The following is a 19,634-nucleotide window of genomic DNA, read 5'->3' as shown; positions in this document are numbered from 1 at the left end:
CTCCTCCCCCTCCTCTTCATCACAGTCAGGGTGGCAGCAGCTCTCTCTCTACACCTGACTCCTCCTCCTCCTCCTCCTCTTCATCACAGTCAGGGTGGCAGCAGCTCCTCTCTCTACACCTGACTCCTCCTCCTCCTCCTCTTCATCACAGTCAGGGCAGCAGCTCTCTCTCTACACCTGACTCCTCCTCCTCCTCCTCTTCATCACAGTCAGGAGGGCAGCAGCTCTCTCTCTCTACACCTGACTCCTCCTCCTCTTCATCACAGTCAGGAGGGCAGCAGCTCTCTCTCTCTACACCTGACTCCTCCTCCTCCTCCTCTTCATCACAGTCAGGGTGGCAGTTCTCTCTCTCTACACCTGACTCCTCCCCCCTCCTCCTCTTCATCACAGTCAGCTCTCTCTCTCTACACTTGACTCCTCCTCCTCTTCATCACAGTCAGCTCTCTCTCTCTACACTTGACTCCTCCTCAGTCCTCCTCTTCATCACAGTGGTGGGGGGGGGGGGGGGGGGGGGGGGTACATGTAAGATGCATTACCTCTGGATCAGAAGTGGTTTAATTAAAGGTGTTATAGTTTTTTTCTTCTTTTTATTATCTTTGTAACTGAGGGGTACAATTCCCTGACTTTATTGATAAGTATGGTATCATTAAACCACTACCGCTTTATGTACTTTAACTACTGGCCATACAGTACACGATATCTAAATATGATGAACACTTTCCCACAATGAAATCGGTTCCAGACAAAGGTAATAATCAAATATTTAATATAGCAAAAGGTACATATGATATTTACTATTACATTTATGATTTGAATGCACTTGTAAGGCAAATGAGTACTCGTAGGCAAATCAACACTGAATGTCCAATCTCTGGTTACGCAGGAAGCAAGTATACAACCTGGCTCTTAGGGAATTAGATCTATGGTACACTTAATGATATAGCGGGATGTTCTGGAAGGGGTCCTCCCGGTTGTAAGCCGGTAGGGGGGGTAGGAGAGCCGTCGGTAGTAGACCGTCTGGTCAACGATATCTAGGGAGACTTCAAGTACAGAAGACAGTGCAGTAGACTCTTGATCCGCAGATGAATACACCTTGGTTCTCTTGTAGGCTGTAGCTCCACAGTGAAGAAGAAGCTAGGCGACCTCAGTCTCTCTGAGCGCCGACTCAACTTGACTCCTCTCGGGGGTAAATCCAACACTCACAGGCGTCGGCGATTATCCGCTCCACAAATCACAGTACCAAAGCAAATATATATTCCAGCCGCATAGGGCTCAGCAGTCGTCGGGTAGGTAATCCAGTGTACATGTCCCTCGATCCTCGCCTAGATCTCCTCGGATGAAAGCGCCATGTGGTCGGCCCAGCCTGGATAAGACTCTAGATAACACGAGGAAGCGTTGGAGATGCTGGTCACTTTAGAACTCTAACCGCACGATGCACCATACACGATAGACTATTATTACTTAATAGAAATACGTTGCACTCGACGGTACAGTGCCAAACTCTGACAATTCAGTTATTAATTCGCACGAGGTCTCGATGCTATTCTAAGGCCAAACAGGCCATACTACACCGCACGTGGTATCGTGGGTGAGGCTTCACGTTCTGTTACTAAGTTGGAAGAAGGGTAAAGGACTAAGAGTCTTCTACATTTACTTGCGCCATATTTATATGCACGGTGAGCAAATAGTGCCACTCTCATTTCGGTAGCCGTATCCCTGAGCGGAGCCGGGGCTAGTACGGACATGTCTCGTCGGTACCTTTGAACTTGACGCCAGGGGCTGGTCCCCTGGCGCCTGGTCCTTTTGTCAATAAGAGAATGAACTATTATGGGCTATAGTAGGCTAAAGGGATATTCCGTGTATATGTACAAGGAATATACAAGGGATATCAAACGATATACAAATACTATTCAATATATATCAATAAATAAATATATATATTCGGTTTAATCTGATCCTTCGTAACAATCTTTAAATAATACTAATGTACAGAGCTTTTCGAAAAGGTGCGGAATCAAAGTATTGATTTAATAAATGTATATATAAAAGAAATCCCCTCCCTACCTCTTATTAGTGCGAGATCCAGTGGCTGAATGTTATCTATATATATATATAGCGCCTTTAAATAGAAACATGCTCAAAATGATTAACGCCAACGGTATTATTGAAACGGTTACTGCCAAGTTCAACTAAGTATTAGTACGTTGAGATACCTTTCACACTACAATGTCAACGACATCACCAATAAGACACCAAGGCTTTTTTATTTATTATTACTTATTATTTATTAATTGATTGTATTCCTCAAAGCGGAGGAGCTGCTGGATCAAGAGGGAGAGACATCCGGCTGACGCTGATTAAGGCTGAGGTTACACCTTTCGTATCATCTTCGTATTGTTTTCTTATACGCATCGCCGCGTATCGCCGCGACGTCATGCGCCTCGAGTCACACTTTCGTTTTTTTTTCGTTTTTGTCACCAGAGCATACTGATGTAGTACACTGCCAAAGCAGTAGGTGGCAGTAGGTGGCAAACATGAAGGCAATTTCAACCAATCAGAACGAATGTGCCAATACACTTCCTGGTGGAAGCTCCAGCAAAGAAATGTCAATAAGGCAGGCGCCTATGCCGCGCCACCATCTTGCTTTACTCAATGCAGCAATAATTTTTCAGCAAAGCCTAATAAAAGTGCAATAAACAAAACGGATACATTCACTGTGTGTTCTGCCTGTCATTTGTTGATGAAACAAAACTAACATCAACACAAGTGACCACAAGAGCGGATAGTTTAGGCTAAAAAACGATCGGTAGCATTCTAGCATTGTTAGCTCACGCTACTTAGCCAGCATCAAAACTGATGATATCGCGAGCTATCAGTAGTTAGATAACATTAGAGACAACGCTGTGTGTATTAAACAAAGGTGAATAGATGACTGGGCCATTTTGTTTAATGCTTCTTAAGTTGAAAGAGGAACTCTGAGCTAACAGGGTCTGAATCCTGATAGCTCACGTTAGCCAGCTGCTCATGCCATCGGTAATGCTAGCAGAATGAATGGATGTAAACTTTATTTAACATATTGCATATGGGTACAATACAATACGGCTCAATACAAACAATTGTTAAGGGAATGCAGACTGTTGTAGCTTGGACTGGGGTCCTTATAACAATAACTTGACAACACATGGTAGCTGAAGCTATTTGGGACACGGAGCTCTGTCCCAAGCAAACACACCAACACACACTCTGCTGTCACCGGAAGGGCACGCAGATGGTATCTACTGCGCATGGGCGTTTTCGCAACAACGGTAGCGTGCTGACTACACGCTGTTTGTCGACTCGTTTTTTTGCGTATCTCCAAACGCAAACACAATTTTGCGTTTCAGCCGTATCCACAAAAAAACGCCAAAAAACGCGTTTATGTGTAGATAGGACATCAAACGTCGTCAAAAACGTATAAAAAACGCCAGGAATACACTAGTCTAACCTCAGCCTAAGACAAATTAGCCGGGGATTGTTTTGATAAGAGGACCAGCGCTGCTTGGGGGGGGGGGGGGGGGGGGGCTCACTCTGCATGGGGCCTCACACACACACACACACAGGGAGACACGCACGCACACACACACACACACACACACACACACACACACACACACACACACACACACACACACACACACACACACACACACACACACACAGGGAGACAGCACACGCACAGAGACACAGACACACACACACACACAGAGACACTCACACACAGACACACACACACACACAGACACACACAGAGACACACACACACACAGGGAGACAGCACACGCACAGAGACACAGACACACACACACACAGAGAGACACTCACACACAGACACACACACACACACAGACACACACAGAGACACACACACACACAGGGAGACAGCACACGCACAGAGACACAGACACACACACACACAGAGAGACACTCACACACAGACACACAGACACACACAGAGACACACACACACACACACAGGGAGACAGCACACGCACAGAGACACAGACACACACACACACAGAGAGACACTCACACACAGACACACACACACTCGCACAGAGAGACACTCGCACACGAAATCGATACGTAGTAGTATCGCGATACTTTGCGTGGCAATACTGTATCGATACAGGGACGCCAAGTATCGATATTTAATTATTCATAAAATTTTTTTTTTAAAGTATAAGGAAGTTGCATTGTTCATTTCAATACCTGTAATAGTACAGTAGTCCACACACACACGTGCATTCAGTTAAGTTGGAATATGACTGTAATACAAACAGTTCAGTTTGTCAGGTACATGCAACACAGATTACAGTGTTTACATCCGTCTGCTTGAGAAAATACCATGTTCTGCAATAAAAATTATTGAAGTGAGATGAACAGACTGAACTTTATTTCATTAGATAAAACATGTTGACAGGGGAGCTCCCGTAGCTCACCGCATATCTCGGCGCTATTTCTGCGTCGGGGAAAACCGTGCTCGTCACGGATCTGGGACACGCGAGTTCGATTCCGGACCCGCCGTCATTTCTCAGAATGTCTTCCCTGCTCTACATCCCATTTTCAACCTGTTTCTGTCGGTCATGCTTGACCAGAAAAGCGATAAACGCTAAAAAAAAAAAAAAAAAGTAAAAAAAAAAAAACAGGTTGACAAAGTTTTACTTTGCAGTTGAAAAAAGGTAATAAATTAAATGTTATCAAAAAATAATAATTTTTTTTTGCAATACTCAGCGTATCGCGATATATTTAGTATATATATATATATTTAGTATATATTTAGACGCAAGTATCGCGATAGTATCATATCGTGAGGTCTCTGGCGATTCCCACCCCTATTAGCTAACGCTATGATCAGAAACAAAGATGGAAACGTTTTTCACACTGAGAAACTAAAAGGGGGGAGGGGGGGGGGGCTCACTAAAAAAAGCTTGGGAACCACTGGTCTAGAGCAAGGGGACCCATAATGCACTCCTCTCTCTGTTGTGATTCCCACGGAGGGTGTAGGGACCTGCGTTTGGGTTCTAAAGGGAGGAGGAGAGAGCCGGGTCTGTAGACTGGATTAATTACCGGTCCTGTGAGTGAGGTACAACACTGACCTTTTCCCGGCTCCCCTGGCGGCTCGCTCCCCCGCGCAGAGCGCCGCTGCTCGGCCACCTCGTCCCCCCTCCTTCCTTCCAACTCATTAGTCGATATTTATGACGCCGCGGCCAAGCGGGCTGACAGCGCCGTAATAAACTCGCCAGGACACACTGAGAACACAGAGGGCTGAGACTCTCTCTCTCTCTCTCTCTCTCTCTCTCTCTCTCCTCTCTCTCTCTCTCTCTCTCTCTCTCTCTCTCTCTCTCTCTTCCCCCCCCTCTCTTTCTCCCTCTCTCTCCCTCTATCGGTCTCTCCCTTCCTCTCTCCCTCTCTCTCCCTCCCATCTCTCTCTCTCCATCCCTCTTTCCGCCCCTCTCTCTCTATCCCTCTCCATCCATCTCTCTCCCCCTCCATCCCTCGTTCGCTCTCTCTGTCTCTCTCTCTCTCTCCCTTCTCTCTCTCGCTCTCTCTCTCCCCCTCCTCTCTCAGATGATTCCTCTTCCTGCAGCTCCTCTTCTCTCTCTCTCTCTCTCTCTCTCTCTCTCTCTCTCTCTCTCTCTCTCTCTCTCTCTCTCTCTCCTCTGTCTCTCTCTCTCAGATGATTCCTCTTCCTGCAGCTCCTCTTCTCTCTCCATCACTCCTCACACGTTGGTTCCTACCAGAGACGCACCCTGTCGTCACGCTGCTCCGTCTTTCCTCACTTCCTCTCGTTTTACACTCGGGGTTGGTTCGTGTAGTAGGGTGTCGGGAGTGAAAAGGTTAGCTGTCTTCCTCCATCGGCCTCCAGATTTGGTTGCCCCCCCCCCCCCCCCCCCCCCCCGCGGGGAGCTTGTTGTTAAGGGCTGCTGACTGGTAGAGAGGCCTCTGATCACGTGAAACCCAGCGGCGCCCTGTCGGACCACCTGCTCCCTGCTCCCTGCTCCTGTTGGTCACGACTATGGTTGGACCACTGGCCGTGCTTTGTGATAATCAGCTGAAAACACATTCATGCAATTCATCATTTCAATCTCTATTCATACTCGAGGTTTGTTTTATTTGTCACATATACATTAAGGTACGTGTACATTACAGTGAAATGCTTGGTTCTGTATGAGCCCCCTACGATTGTGATTCATACAGTAAAAAAATTAATAATGACCAAACAATATACAAAACTAAAGTACAAAATGCAGAGATGAGGTAGATATGTAGCGCAAAGTAAAAAAAAAAAATAGATCAAATATGGCGTAGTGTTAAAAAGTATCTAACGTGAATGTTAAAGGTGAATGTTTAAAGTGAGTGGATGTGTGTGCAATTAATGTAGAATGCAGTAATTATAATCTGGACAGTCTCTATGTTAGGATATATTGGTGAGTACCATAACTATCACCATCCCTCTACCAGAGAGGACCACCCAACCTTGTTATATAGGATACAATAGGTTACCATAACACCGCTCCATTCGCCAGCGATTGTTTTATGTTGGAGGGAGATGGATATATGTCGTACTCACATGAATAGATGTGACTGATCCTTGGTTTAGATGTGACTGATCCTTGGTTTAGATGTGAATGATCCTTGGTTTGCTGTAGATACAGTGTGGCCATTGTAGAGTCTGTGTCTGAGCCCCCCCCCCCCCCCCCCCCCCCCCCTCCCCAGCCCAGCACCAGTGGCCCGGCCTCCGTCATAAATCTGATCAAAGGGGAGACGTTCCCATTAGAATAAATGGCAGCCTCTCAGAGGGCGAACTAAGATTGATGGTTAAAGTTAAATCGTGTTAGCCGTGCAGTTTAAATATTTAACACAGCCTTATCATAACTGTTCTTAACACTTAAAGTAATATATACAGCCGCTGCCCCGGCGCTGTGTGTGTGCACGTCGAGATCCTATTGGTTGTCCCTGTCTGCTGTTGCTCAGTTACCGGCTGTAATGAGGGCCACTCGCACGCCCTCACGACCAATCAGAGACCTGCCTGTAAAGGATTGTAGTTAGGGATGCTCGATATTGGCTTTTTTACCGATACCGATATACCGATATTGTCCAACTCTTAATTTCCGATACCGATATCAACCGATACCGATATATGCAGGGTCCCCCCCCCCCAAAAATGGAATAATTTCAGGTAATTAACATTACATATCTCTTGTTGTGGAATTAACACAACATTATGCATACTTTTGACAATAAATAAAATAAGAATTTGTTCTTACTTGCTTGCCTGGGTAAATAAAGGTTATAGAAATGTAAAAAAAATATATTTTTATTTATTTTTTGAAAACCGATACAGATATTTTTCGATATCACATTTTAATGCCGATATCGGCCGATAATATCGGACATCCCTAATTGTAGTCTATTATGGAGTTGGATTGAGTTTGTTTTATGGTCATGTCAACGTCGTCCTTCTTATTTAGGCCTATATTAAGCAAATAATAAACTAACACAAACACAGACTGGTGTGTTACTACGGTTTGGACCGTGTATACCATCGTCGCTATTACTACTGTCTGATTGAATCCTGCCACTCACTACTGTTCACTACTACTACTGTTATCACTATTATCATTACTACTTGCACGTTGTTCTATATTCTATTATTATTACTACCCACCCTACCTGTACCCCCCCCCCCCCCATGCTGCTATGACACTTGAATGTCCCCAAGGGGATTAATATAGGGAACACTTGACTTGATTGCCTCACTTAAAGGGAAACACCAGCCATATTAAGAATTCCAATATCGCTGCTGTCGGGACAAAACCTCATAACTCCAAAAACCCAACTTTTCAGCAGATGAAAAAAACGAACACAGATTTGAGGGTGAATAGAGTTAGGAGGTTTAGACAGATGATCGGTTTAATGCTTTCCCATTGTTTAAACACACACATATGGAGGATGATCTACGGAGTTGATTTATATAATAATTTCTTTTTTTCAAAAAATGAAGTTATGAGGTTTTGTCCCGACAGCAGCGATATGTTATTTCCATTGGCCTAGGAAGGTTCACTCCAATATTTGAGATGCTCTCTTCCCCCAAAGATAGAAGACAGAGATGTAAGAGTCAAACTATAGTGATGTCGTCGTCATCCGGCGTCTCCGGTCTTGAGCCGGTTCATGGACGATGAATGGGAGACTGATGTTGTGGACCCACAGCATGCTAGTTTTACGGTGCTTTCACTATAGTTCAGTGAATAGCTTGATCGGGTATCGGTAAAAAAAATATATATATTGGATTTTTTTATTTTTTTTTATTTTTTATAATAAATAAAATAAGAAATAACCATGCAGTACATTTATATCTATGTGTTAATTTGTTACATTTAGTTTCACTAAGTTAGGAAAGTAATGTTTTAAGTGAAGCCTGATGTTGCCTTGCACAAAAGAATGATCCACAGAGACAGTGAGGCATACAGTTTATTAATTGAATGAATGAAGTTTATTTTCTGTCTTTGTTTACAACAAATCAAAAACACACTTGTGATCCTTTACAATTCTTAAACAAATATATATTTTAATGTAAAAAAAAACGTGGATAAATTTATTTTTTTAACTTTTTTGGGGAAAAAACTTGGACAATGGGTATCGGATCGGTATTGGCCGATACCCAAACCCAGGTATCGGTATCGGGACTGAAAAAGTCGGATCGGTGCATCCCTACTTTCACCACTAGTTCAGTGGGAGCGATTTAGGGGTGAAGTCGGAACATTTGAGCACCGGGGAGATGTACGTTCACTCTGGGTTGCCGGGATCTGCAGGAATAATTAAGTGTAGTGTATGAAGGGGATGAGACGGTTTCTCAATCTAATCTGGCAACACACATGCCCCCCATACAAAGCCTGATTTAATGCAATCACTATACAACTTAAAAACAAATTGGTAAACAGGAGATGATATTACACATAATCTTGTGATCTCCCGGATCTAGTTGAATGAATGAATAGTTTATTTCAAACGACAATAAAAATGACAATTTTTTTTTAATATATATATAATAACAAATAAAAATACAAGGATAATTTGCTGTGAAAATTTTAAAAAGTACAATTACAAAACAAGTCTCTTGACGGAATAGGAAGCAACACTATGCTTATCAGGTCCTCCCCCTTGTTGCAATAAACCCTTTAAGTAATATTATATTAAGTAATCTATTCCCAGAGATATACAGTATGTATGCCACAACTACCGCAGACTTCCGGGGGGGTGTGCGTGCCACAACTCTGTGACTTGGCCTAAAATGAACAGCTTATAAACCGCTTAAGAACATGTAAGAAGCAGCCTGGGCGGCCCCTGGCTCACTGCTCAATGGCCCCACGTTTCACATCGATTGGCCACGAGAAACTAAAGATCTGCTGCAAGTACACCCTTCAACCAAGGTGCGTGAACTGGGGAAAAAAACATCAAGGGAGAAACACTCAGCAACTCTTGGAGGCCGATTGATGTTCTAAATAATAATTAAGCAATAATACACAAATAATACAATGTCATGAATATTGCCACGGCTGTGATGCGATGCGCCCGCCTCTCGTGGCGTACGCATCACAGAGTGGCAATATTCGACATACCACAGGCTTCCGAGTGTATTATTGCTTTTATACAACAGGTTGCACCGTCGGGAAAAATATAGGATGAATACAGACAATTCTAGTGTCTTTTATATCGATTTCAGTGAACTTTGCGTAGAAAAATAGTTCCTAAAAAGTTGCTATGGAATTTCAAATGGAGTAGGCTATCAACTAGGGGTGGGGGGGAAAAATCGATACGTAGTAGTATCGCAATACTTTGCGTGGCGATACTGTATCGATACAGGGACGCCAAGTATCGATATTTAATTATTCATTAAAAATAAAAGATTATTATTATAATTTTTTTTGTATAAGGAAGTTGCATTGTTCATTTCAATACCTGTAATAGTACAGTAGTCCACACACACATGTGCATTCAGTTAAGTTGGAATATGACTGTAATACAAACAGTTCAGTTTGTCAGGTAACACAGATTACATTGTTTACATCCGTCTGCTTGAGAAAATACCATGTTCTGCAATAAAAATTATTGAAGTGAGATGAACAGACTGCACTTTATTTTATTAGATAAAACATGTTGACAAAGTTTAACTTTACAGTTGAAAAAGGGTAATAAATTAAATCTGATCCAAAAAAAATAAAATCGCAATACTCAGCGTATCGCGATATATTTAGTATCGCGATACTATCGTATCGTGCCGCAAGTATCGCGATAGTATCGTATTGTGAGGTCTCTGGCGATTCCCACCCCTACTATCAACAAGCTTGGCAACGCAAACTAATGACGCATAGTCTTAATGCAAGCGACAGTCATCATCAGCACCTCGGGGGATCAGCACCTCGGACAGTTTCGAATTTAAAAAAAAAAAAAAAATTATTTTTTTAATGGGGTTTTTCTTCACAGTTGCAGATACAGATTAGACTACACTAATATAAAAAAAAAAAAAAACTGATGAGTTATATTAATTAAAGAAAGTTGATTTCATAAAAAAAAGACTAATTTAATCAGATTAATCACTTTATTCAAATTGAGGATTTAGTTCAAGGATATTTATAAAAAAGAAATGTAAAGATTTATTTAGATTTTTTTTTAAATTCTTTTTGAATAAAAAATGAAGGTTTGAACGTCCGTTCGAAAAACCCTGACGAAGTTCGAATCCCAAAAATAGGCTTTGGGGACAGCCCTAGTGTGTGTGTGTGTGTGTGTGTGTGTGTGTGTGTGTGCGTCTCACCCAAACTAATGACGCATAGTCTTAATGCAAGCGACAGTCATCATCAGCACCTCGGGGGATCAGCACCTCGGACAGCTCCGGGAGTCGGGCCAGTTCAATGCCCTGCAGGCCGTCCACTTGGTGGTGTTGACTTCATTGCAGCTCTTCTCCAGCGCGTCCAGCTCGTCTTTCGTTGGATCGGCATCCTCTTTATCTATCCACTCGTTTATGGTTAACGCGGCGGGTACGTTAAATCAAACGTAGCGTTGTCCGCGTAAGAGTACAGGTCACGTTGACACAGTTTCCGCTTGTATCATAAATATACGCACTGTTTAGAACGCTCTCGGACCAATCACAATGCGTGATCGGAACTACCTGTTGTTATAACGTTCTTTATTCATACAATTAAAACCAACGTGTTTCGGCAACAATCCCCTGAGCGTTATCTTTCAGAAGATCCATCGGCCTCCAAGGGTTACTGAAGGGTTCTGCCTCGATCGATTGGCCAAACCATGGAGCGGGGCAATGGATGCAGACAGACAGACGGACGGATGGACGGAGTGTTTGTCATGACTCATTTGTAATGGGATGATATCAGACGCCATATTATGTAAAGTGTCTGCCGTTATGGCCACAGGGAAGCCTGTTAGACCCCTGTAATGGGAAAACACATCTTGATCATTTTCATCCAATGAGCCCAAACTAATGGGTCTGAGTCTTATCTGTTCAGTGGAAGTAATGGATCGGATCGGTACTTGGCGCTGGAAGATACTTAGAACCTTCCGGATCGGTGTCGGCAGTGAAAGGAAAAAAATTTATTCTATTTATTTTTGGGCTTTTTTCTGTCTTTTTCACCCATCCCAATTGAGTCGGGTTCAAATAAATGAGTCGTTATGCCAATTCCTTTCCTGGTCGTTGCACGCCTTGCCCCACTGTCGGCCTGGGGAGGGTGTAGAACTACCACATGCCTCCTCCGATACATGTGGAGTCGCCAGCCGCTTCTTTTCACCTGACAGCGAGGAGTCTCACTGGGGGAATGTAACGCGTGCGGAGGTTCACGCTATTTCCCCCAAATCCCCTCCCTGCTGAACAGGCACCCCGACCGACCAGTAGGAACCGCAGTTTACAGAGACCAGGACACACACCCCACCGGCTTCCCACCCGCTTATACTGCCAATTGTGTTAGTAGGGACGACTGACCAAGCCAGAGGTACCGCTGACAGCTGGATTTGATCCCAGAGTCTCTGCGGTGGTAGGCGAGTGCTTAGTCCCAGCCACGCTCAAATAGCAACTTTTACCCGACTCTAGTTTTCATAAAGGAGCTTTATTTGAACCCGGGTCGGCCCTTTCTCTCCTCTTCTACCAGGGAGCGGGGCTCCAGTGCTGCCCTTGGCGCCGGCCCCGCTCACCTGAAGGTAAATGTTTACGACTGGCTCCTCGTTAAAGGAGCCCGGGGGCTTTAATGGGACCAATTAAAACAATGGCTTCATCTCCGACCACATGAAACAGAGCCCGTGTTTATTGGGACTGAGATAATGGAGACCCGCCGGGGAGACTGAGTTAACCCTCTCCTGTCTCAGAGGAGCGTCGGTAGGGGAGGAGGGGACTCGCTTAGTGCGTCGGTGTGTGGCGTGGAAGACGGAAGCTCTGTGGACGATTTTAGTCAGAGTATGGCTACATGAAGTGTGTGTGCGTGCGTGTGCGTGCGCGTGTCTTTTGAGTACCTCCGAAGAACCATATAACCCAGATAAATTTTTTCAGAGGAACAAGGTTTTCAAACTTTATTATCTAAATATGGTAAGTTGTCTACAAAGATCTCCATTGCAGTTGAACACTATACACACACACACACACACACACACACACACACACACACCAGGGAGGCAGATCAATAGCCTAGATCGCCACGGAGGCGATCGTTGGAGGAAGATCCACTCACACCCACCCACCCCCTGATTGGCCCGGATCCCACGAGGAGGGAGGAGAGGCGGGGCTCATTGATTGACACTGGCCTTCCTGCTCCCAGTCCCTCCAGCCTGGAGAGGAAGAGGCCTGCTTCCATCTCTCTCCCTCCACCTCTACACCATCATAATTGGGAAATAATCACCGGAGCTGTTAGCCGGTAACTGATGTCCCTGGAAGAGAGAGAGCGAGAGTGTGAGCGTGTGTGTGTGTGTGTGTGTGTGTGTGTGTGTGTGTGTGTGTGTGTGTGTGTGTGTGTGTGGTGTGTGTGTGTGTGTGTGGGTGGGTGTGGGTGGCGCGGGGGTGCGGCTGCCGGTCTCCAGCAGGACGGATGAATAGGAGAATGAAGGGGCCGGTAGGGCGGCCGAGCTCAGCATTATGAGGAGTAATGGACTCTGGTCTGGGCCACTGTGTGTGTGTGTGTCTGTCTCTCTCCCTCTCGCTCTCTCTCTCTCTCTCTCTCTCTCTGCTTCTCTCTCTCTCTCTCTCTCTCTCTCTGCTTCTCTCTCTCTCTTATCTCTCCTCTATCGCTCTATCTCTCTCTCCCCCCCTCTCTCTCCCCCCCTCTCTCTCTGTCTGTCTCTCTCTCTCTCTCTCTCTCTCTCTCTCTCTCTCTCTCTCTCTCTCTCTCTCTGGCTGCCTGGCAACACACTCTCTCTTCTCCTCATCCCTCACTTTCCTCTCTCTTCTCCTCATCCCTCACTCTCCTCTACCTCTCTCCTTCCCTGGGCGTCATCTCTCTGTCTGTCTGGAGTTTTGCCGGTGGGCGGAGTTTAGATCGATGGAGTTTACTTCGCGAAGCCTATTCAGAAGAACATGAAAAAGCGCTTGTTATTATATACTGAACTTGTTTGTGTCAGGAAATAAACCAAACTGCGTCTGGTAGGTGATGTGCCAGAAATGTGCCAGACTGCATCTTATACTGTATATATTATTTATCAGTCTGTATCTGCGCTGCCGGCCAGTATGACTGACTACCATAGTGTCTTTATACCTGTATCACTGTACATATTAATACTACAACTCTGTACAAGCATCTTATTAGCACTATACTCAGTAGTACTAATGTATATATTTTCTACCCACTTTAATCACCTGGACATTGTATATTACTATTGCACTCTACTGTTATACGTGTACTCTGGTTGGATGCCAAACCCAATTTTGTTGTACTTGTGCTGTATAAATGACAATACATTTTAATCTAATCTAATCTTGCACTTAAAAAATAATCATTGTATTGCTGTTTGATCGAGTTTGCCATCGACCTTCTTTAGAACTTGTGAAAGGACAAGGTCATACAGTCTGGTACATACATATTTGGACATCAACACGATTGTCATAATTTTGGCTCAGTACACAATGGATTTGAAATGAAACACTGAGCTCCTTGGACCTCATATTGACAGTTGATGGTGCCTGCACTTAAAGTACACCTTGATTGTTTCAATTCAAGTCACACACACACACACACACACACGCACACGCGCGCACACGCGCGCACACGCACACACGCACACAAGACCACTCATAGACACTCCTCTTCTAACTGGAGTCATTGGTTAATTAATCACATGAGCAATTCTGTGAGTGTACAACGAAAATAGGGTTGGCAATGAGAGATTTGGGCGTAATTATCAATTATCACGGGACTTGGAAGTGAAATGAAGTTTGCTATTAACTCCCTGAGGGGAACCAGCCCCCTCGACTCTGCAGCGCTGGCGTCGCGCTCTATATGCTCCACCCACGTGTTCATGACGGCTTGCAGTGAAGTCGCTACTGCATGTAGTACATAGTAGTGTTTTATTACACGTATATGTACATACATACCAACTGTTTCGCCTGTTTTATTCTCCACCCATCGATCATCCATAGCAACACTACTATCACCGACATCCAAGAAGGGGGATCCCCCCTCGAACGGCCCTTCTAAGGGTTCTTTCCTCCACATTGCCTGTGGTGCTTTCTTCCTATTGCTAGGTTTTTAGTGAGTTTTCCCTTACCGTCGCTGGGCTATGTCTGGGAGTGTTGCGTTTATTTATTTTACATTTATTTTGGATTTCATGTTTTTTGTTTTGTTCTTGACTTATTGTGATGTTTCTTCTTGACTTGTTTAAAGAAGACGTGTCCGGCCCATGGGGACATTAACGTGTGTTGTTGGGCCTTACAAATACATTTGATTTGTTTTATTCAGTCAAACCCTGCATGCGTGTGCGGCTAAGTGGCGCAGTGGGCAAGGCGCTCGCCACTAATGCAGGAGATGCTGGGTTCGAGCCCAGCTCTCGGCATTGCTTCCGGCTTGGCTGGTCGTTCATACTAACGCAATTGGGCAGTGTTGGGGGTGGGAAGCTGGTGGGTGGGGATCGGACATTGTGGACAGCGACTCCTACAGGTCGGTTGGTGCGCCTGCGCAGTAGAATCAGGAAGCGACGGGGGCGGCGTGTCCCTCCCACGCAGACCCTCGCCGCTGAGAGATTGCGCTGTGCAGGTGAAAAGATGCGACGGCTGCCTCCTCGTGTACCGGAGGGGACGCTTGAAGCCTTTTTACAACGCATCCACGTTTCCGGGTTCCCGTTTTGCGCTCTGATTGGCCAGGTCATGTGACATGAGCGCCAATCGTGGGACGGCAAGTTTCTACACCGGTTAAGCTTAGGCACTCTTTCGAAGTTGGTTAAGGTTAGAGTTTGTCTTAGAGCGTGGCGATAGAACACCAGGTAGTTTGCAGGCTGTTCGACGCGGAAATGGGCAAACACGCTATTGGGCGCACATGTCACATGACCTGGCCAATCAGAGAGCGCCGGAAACGCGGATGCGTTGTGTTACGACCCCTGTGAGTCTAAGGGTAAAGGGCTGTAACATAACAGTTGGTTGACAGAAAAGATGGACCAGGTTTGTAAACAACAATGATATTTATTGAATAGAGGCAAAGGAAGCACATGTAGCTCAGGGGTGAGCCCAGGCCAAAACAACAAACAAACACCACTATACTCCAAATAAACACAATCTAATCTATGGTAAAAGAGATTACATTACCTAAACTACTCTTACCTAACCAAAACAGGAGAAAACAATGTCCAAAGGAAATGGCAGCTCACCCCATCTGTGCTTCCTGAGAAAGAGAGAAAAACACATTAATTATACAGAAACAAAAGCAGAATATATACAAAAACAAACTATGGCTGACAATGCTCTCTCTGTGGCCATACACACACAAGGAAATTACTACTAAGCACCAAAGGCAATAAACGAAATGCAATACTGTCAAAGTTACAGGTTTACCAAAAACACAACATGCCTAGCCTCATGCCAGAGAGAGAGAGAGACTGAAGTGAGAAGCCATGTTTTAACAGGTGTGGGGTGATCCATGATTGGGTGGTGTGGATTGAGTGTTGGAGTCTGGAAAGCCATCCACCAATCACTGCTGTGTTGCAATAATGGAAGGATTGGCCTGGCAGGGACCAATGGGGAAGGGAACAATGGCTGGAGGGAGGAAACAAAATGGAGAACACACACACATGGAGACACACACTGGGGAATATATACATTGGGATGTAACACCCCCATACATAAGACAAAAACATGTTTGACACTTAACACCAACTAAACATGTTTTTCAACATCTCCGAGTTAACATGCACTCCAAAACAAAGAGCTATAAAAAAAACTAGCAGTTGGTACAACAACCACACTTGACGGCAAGAGAGACTGAGTCGACAGCAACATAAAACGAGTCCACAGCAACATAGACCGAGTAGACAGCAAAATAGAACAAGTCGACAGCAATATACAGTAGAACGAGTCGACAGCAACAGACAACGAGTCGACAGCAACAGAGATTTCAACTACGAGACAGAGCATCCGCCAACACATTATCAGACCCCTTCTTATGCTTTATGCTGAGGTTATAATTTTGCACTATGAGCGCCCAACGCATGAGGCGCTGATTGTGGTTGTACATCCGCGACAGAAAAACCAATGGGTTGTGGTCGGTGTATACTACCACTGGTAATACGCTCGAACCGACATACACCTCAAAATGTTGCAACGCATACAACATAGCCAAAGTCTCCTTTTCAATAGTGGAATAGTTTAGTTGATGTTTGTTAAATTTCCGGGAGAAATAACAAACCGGGTGACTGACACCATCGTGATCTTCCTGTAATAACACCCCTCCAGCTCCCACCCCGCTGGCATCCACCTCCAGCTGGAACGGCAGGGAGAAATCTGGAGCAGAGAGAACAGGGGAACTGCATAAGAGAGCTTTAACACTATCAAATGCATTTTGACAATCAGCTGTCCAAATGAATGGTTTGGACGGGCTACACAGGCTAGTGAGAGAAGTGACGACAGAAGAAAAGTTCCGGCAAAAACCACGGTAATACCCAGCCATCCCAAGGAATCTACGCAATTCCCGCCTAGTAGTAGGCACTGGAAAAGTTGTGATTGCAGATATTTTTGCATCCACCGGACGCACTTGGCCTTGTCCTACCTGCTTACCAAGATAGGTAACCGTAGCCTTGCCGAACTCACACTTGGCAAGGTTAAGGGTCAGGGAGGCTCCAGCTAAGCGGTCAAAGACAGTTTGCAAGGTTGTCATGTGGTCACGCCAGTTGGTCGAATAGACAACCAGGTCATCGAGATAGGCATTACAATTTGGAACACCAGCCAGGACTAGGGTCACCAGTCGCTGGAAAGTGGCCGGGGCATTACGCATTCCAAAAGGCATTACAGTATATTGCAAAAAATTGTCAGGAGTAACAAACGCAGAGATTTCCGAGGCACGGGGGGTCAAAGGGACCTGCCAGTAACCCTTTAACAAGTCTAGTTTGCTAACATAGGTGGCAGATCCAAGGTTGTCAATACAATCTTCCATGCGGGGCAGTGGGAAGGAATCAGGCACGGTGACAGCATTTACCTTTCGGAAATCAGTACAAAATCTAGGAGTTCCATCCGATTTGGGAGCTAACAAGCAAGGTGAACTCCAGGGACTGCAACTTGGCTTGGCTAAACCATGTTTTAACAAATAGTCAACCTCCTGTTGCATCATGGCCCTCTTGGTGATGTTAACACGGTATGCATGTTGCTTGATAGGCACAGCATTGTTAACTTTAATATCATGGGCGGGGCGGCTAGGTGGTGTAGTGGTCTAAGGCACTCGCCACCAGTGTGGAGACGCTAGGATTCGCGTGTTCGAATCCAGCTCTCCACATTGTTTTTCAGTTTGGCTGGTCGTCCGCAGTAATACACATTGGCCGTATTACGGGGAGGGAAAAACTGAAGGGTGGGGATCGAACGTTGTGAACAAGCGACTCCTACAAGTCGGTTGGTGCGCCTGCGCAGTAGAATCAGGAAGTGTCGGGGGCAGCGTGAGCCTCCCACGCGTTACTCCTCGACACCGAGAGATCGAGCTGCGCAGGTGAAAAGATGCGACTGCTGTTACCTCAAGTACCGGAGGGGACTTGTGCTATGTATGACTTAGTCCTCACTGCAGCCGGCTTGTGGGAGGCAAGAAACAGCGTTCGTGACAGGGGAGGGTTGAATTGGATGATACGAAATTGGGATGGGAGAAAATATAGAAAATGGGAGAAAAAGTGGATCAAAAAAAAAACTTTAATATCATGGGCCAATACAGAAGTACAGGAGGGAACATCACCAAACAGAGCCATGTAGGCCTGAATCAAATTTGTGATGTCCTCTCGCTGCTCCTCAGGTACGTGTGCTAAGTGAGTGGGCAGGTTCAATAACATCTCAGTGTTGGACAATCTAGCACCCTGATGGGCTGCATTGCGCAACTCCAAGCCATCTACGTCCTCACCACTAACGTCAGGAGAGTCCGGAACTATTGGAGTTGAGGCAACAGCAGAGACGGCCAGTCCGGCTGTCTGGTCTGAGGTCTTCACCTGCACACTATCTCTGGAAAAATATGGTTTACGCATATTGATGTGGCAAACACGAGAGTGACGTTTACGATCAGGGGTGCGAACCACATAGTCTGTATCACTTATCTTCTTGTCTATTGCATACGGTCCGGAAAAACGAGCGGAAAGAGCAGAACCAAGGATAGGTAACAGGACTAGAACCTTATCACCTGGCTGGAAAGATCGAGAAACAGCTTTCTCGTCATAGCGCCGTTTCATAGTTCTCTGGGAAGAAGAGAGCGCTTCTTTTGCGAGAGAGCACGCCTGATGCAGTCGCTCTCGAAACTGGCTAACAAAATCTAGAACATTAGTGGGTGTGCTGGCACCCTTTGACATGAACCGTTCTTTAAGAACTTTCAGAGGCCCTCTAACAGTGTGCCCAAAAACGAGCTCAGCAGGACTGAAACCAAGAGACTCCTGTATGGTCTCTCGCGCAGCAAATAGAACAAGGGGGACACCCTCATCCCAATCTTTCTCTGTGTCTAAGCAATATTTACGCAGCATGGACTTTAAGGTCTGATGCCAACGTTCTAGAGCCCCCTGAGTTTCAGGGTGGTAGGCACTGGACACTATATGTCGGATACCCAGGGACTGTAACACTTGCTCAAATAACCTAGACAGGAAGTTGGTGCCTTGGTCCGTTTGTACTACCTTAGGCAGTCCAAACGTGGAGAAGAACTTCGTCAAAGCCTTAACTATTACAGGCGCTGTAATTCTGCGAAGAGGGATAGCCTCAGGGAAACGGGTGGCGGTACACATTATTGTCAACAAAAACTGATTGCCGGCTTTGGTCCTTGGCAACGGACCAACACAGTCAACTATGACATGTTCAAATGGTTCACCGACCGCTGGTATAGGACAGAGGGGAGCAGGTGGAATTACCTGGTTTGGCTTTCCGGTGATCTGACAAGTACTACAGGTAC

General features: G+C 45.3%; 1 protein-coding gene across 1 annotated transcript in view; it reads left to right on the top strand.

Annotated features, from left to right (window-relative positions):
• Nucleotides 1-19,634, top strand: part of LOC311224353 (uncharacterized protein) — a gene marked incomplete at both ends in the record, with an annotated part of 180,231 nt that overhangs the window by 62,633 nt on the left and 97,964 nt on the right. The window contains 1 exon segment of the mRNA XM_084309312.1: nt 5,781-5,841. Within this exon segment, the coding sequence (XP_084165438.1) occupies nt 5,781-5,841 (61 nt within the window).

This window comes from Notolepis coatsorum (assembly GCF_963971535.1).
Source record: "Notolepis coatsorum genome assembly, chromosome: 1".
In the NCBI taxonomy this organism is placed as follows: domain Eukaryota; kingdom Metazoa; phylum Chordata; class Actinopteri; order Aulopiformes; family Paralepididae; genus Notolepis; species Notolepis coatsorum.
This window is presented reverse-complemented; position numbering and strand designations above follow the sequence as displayed.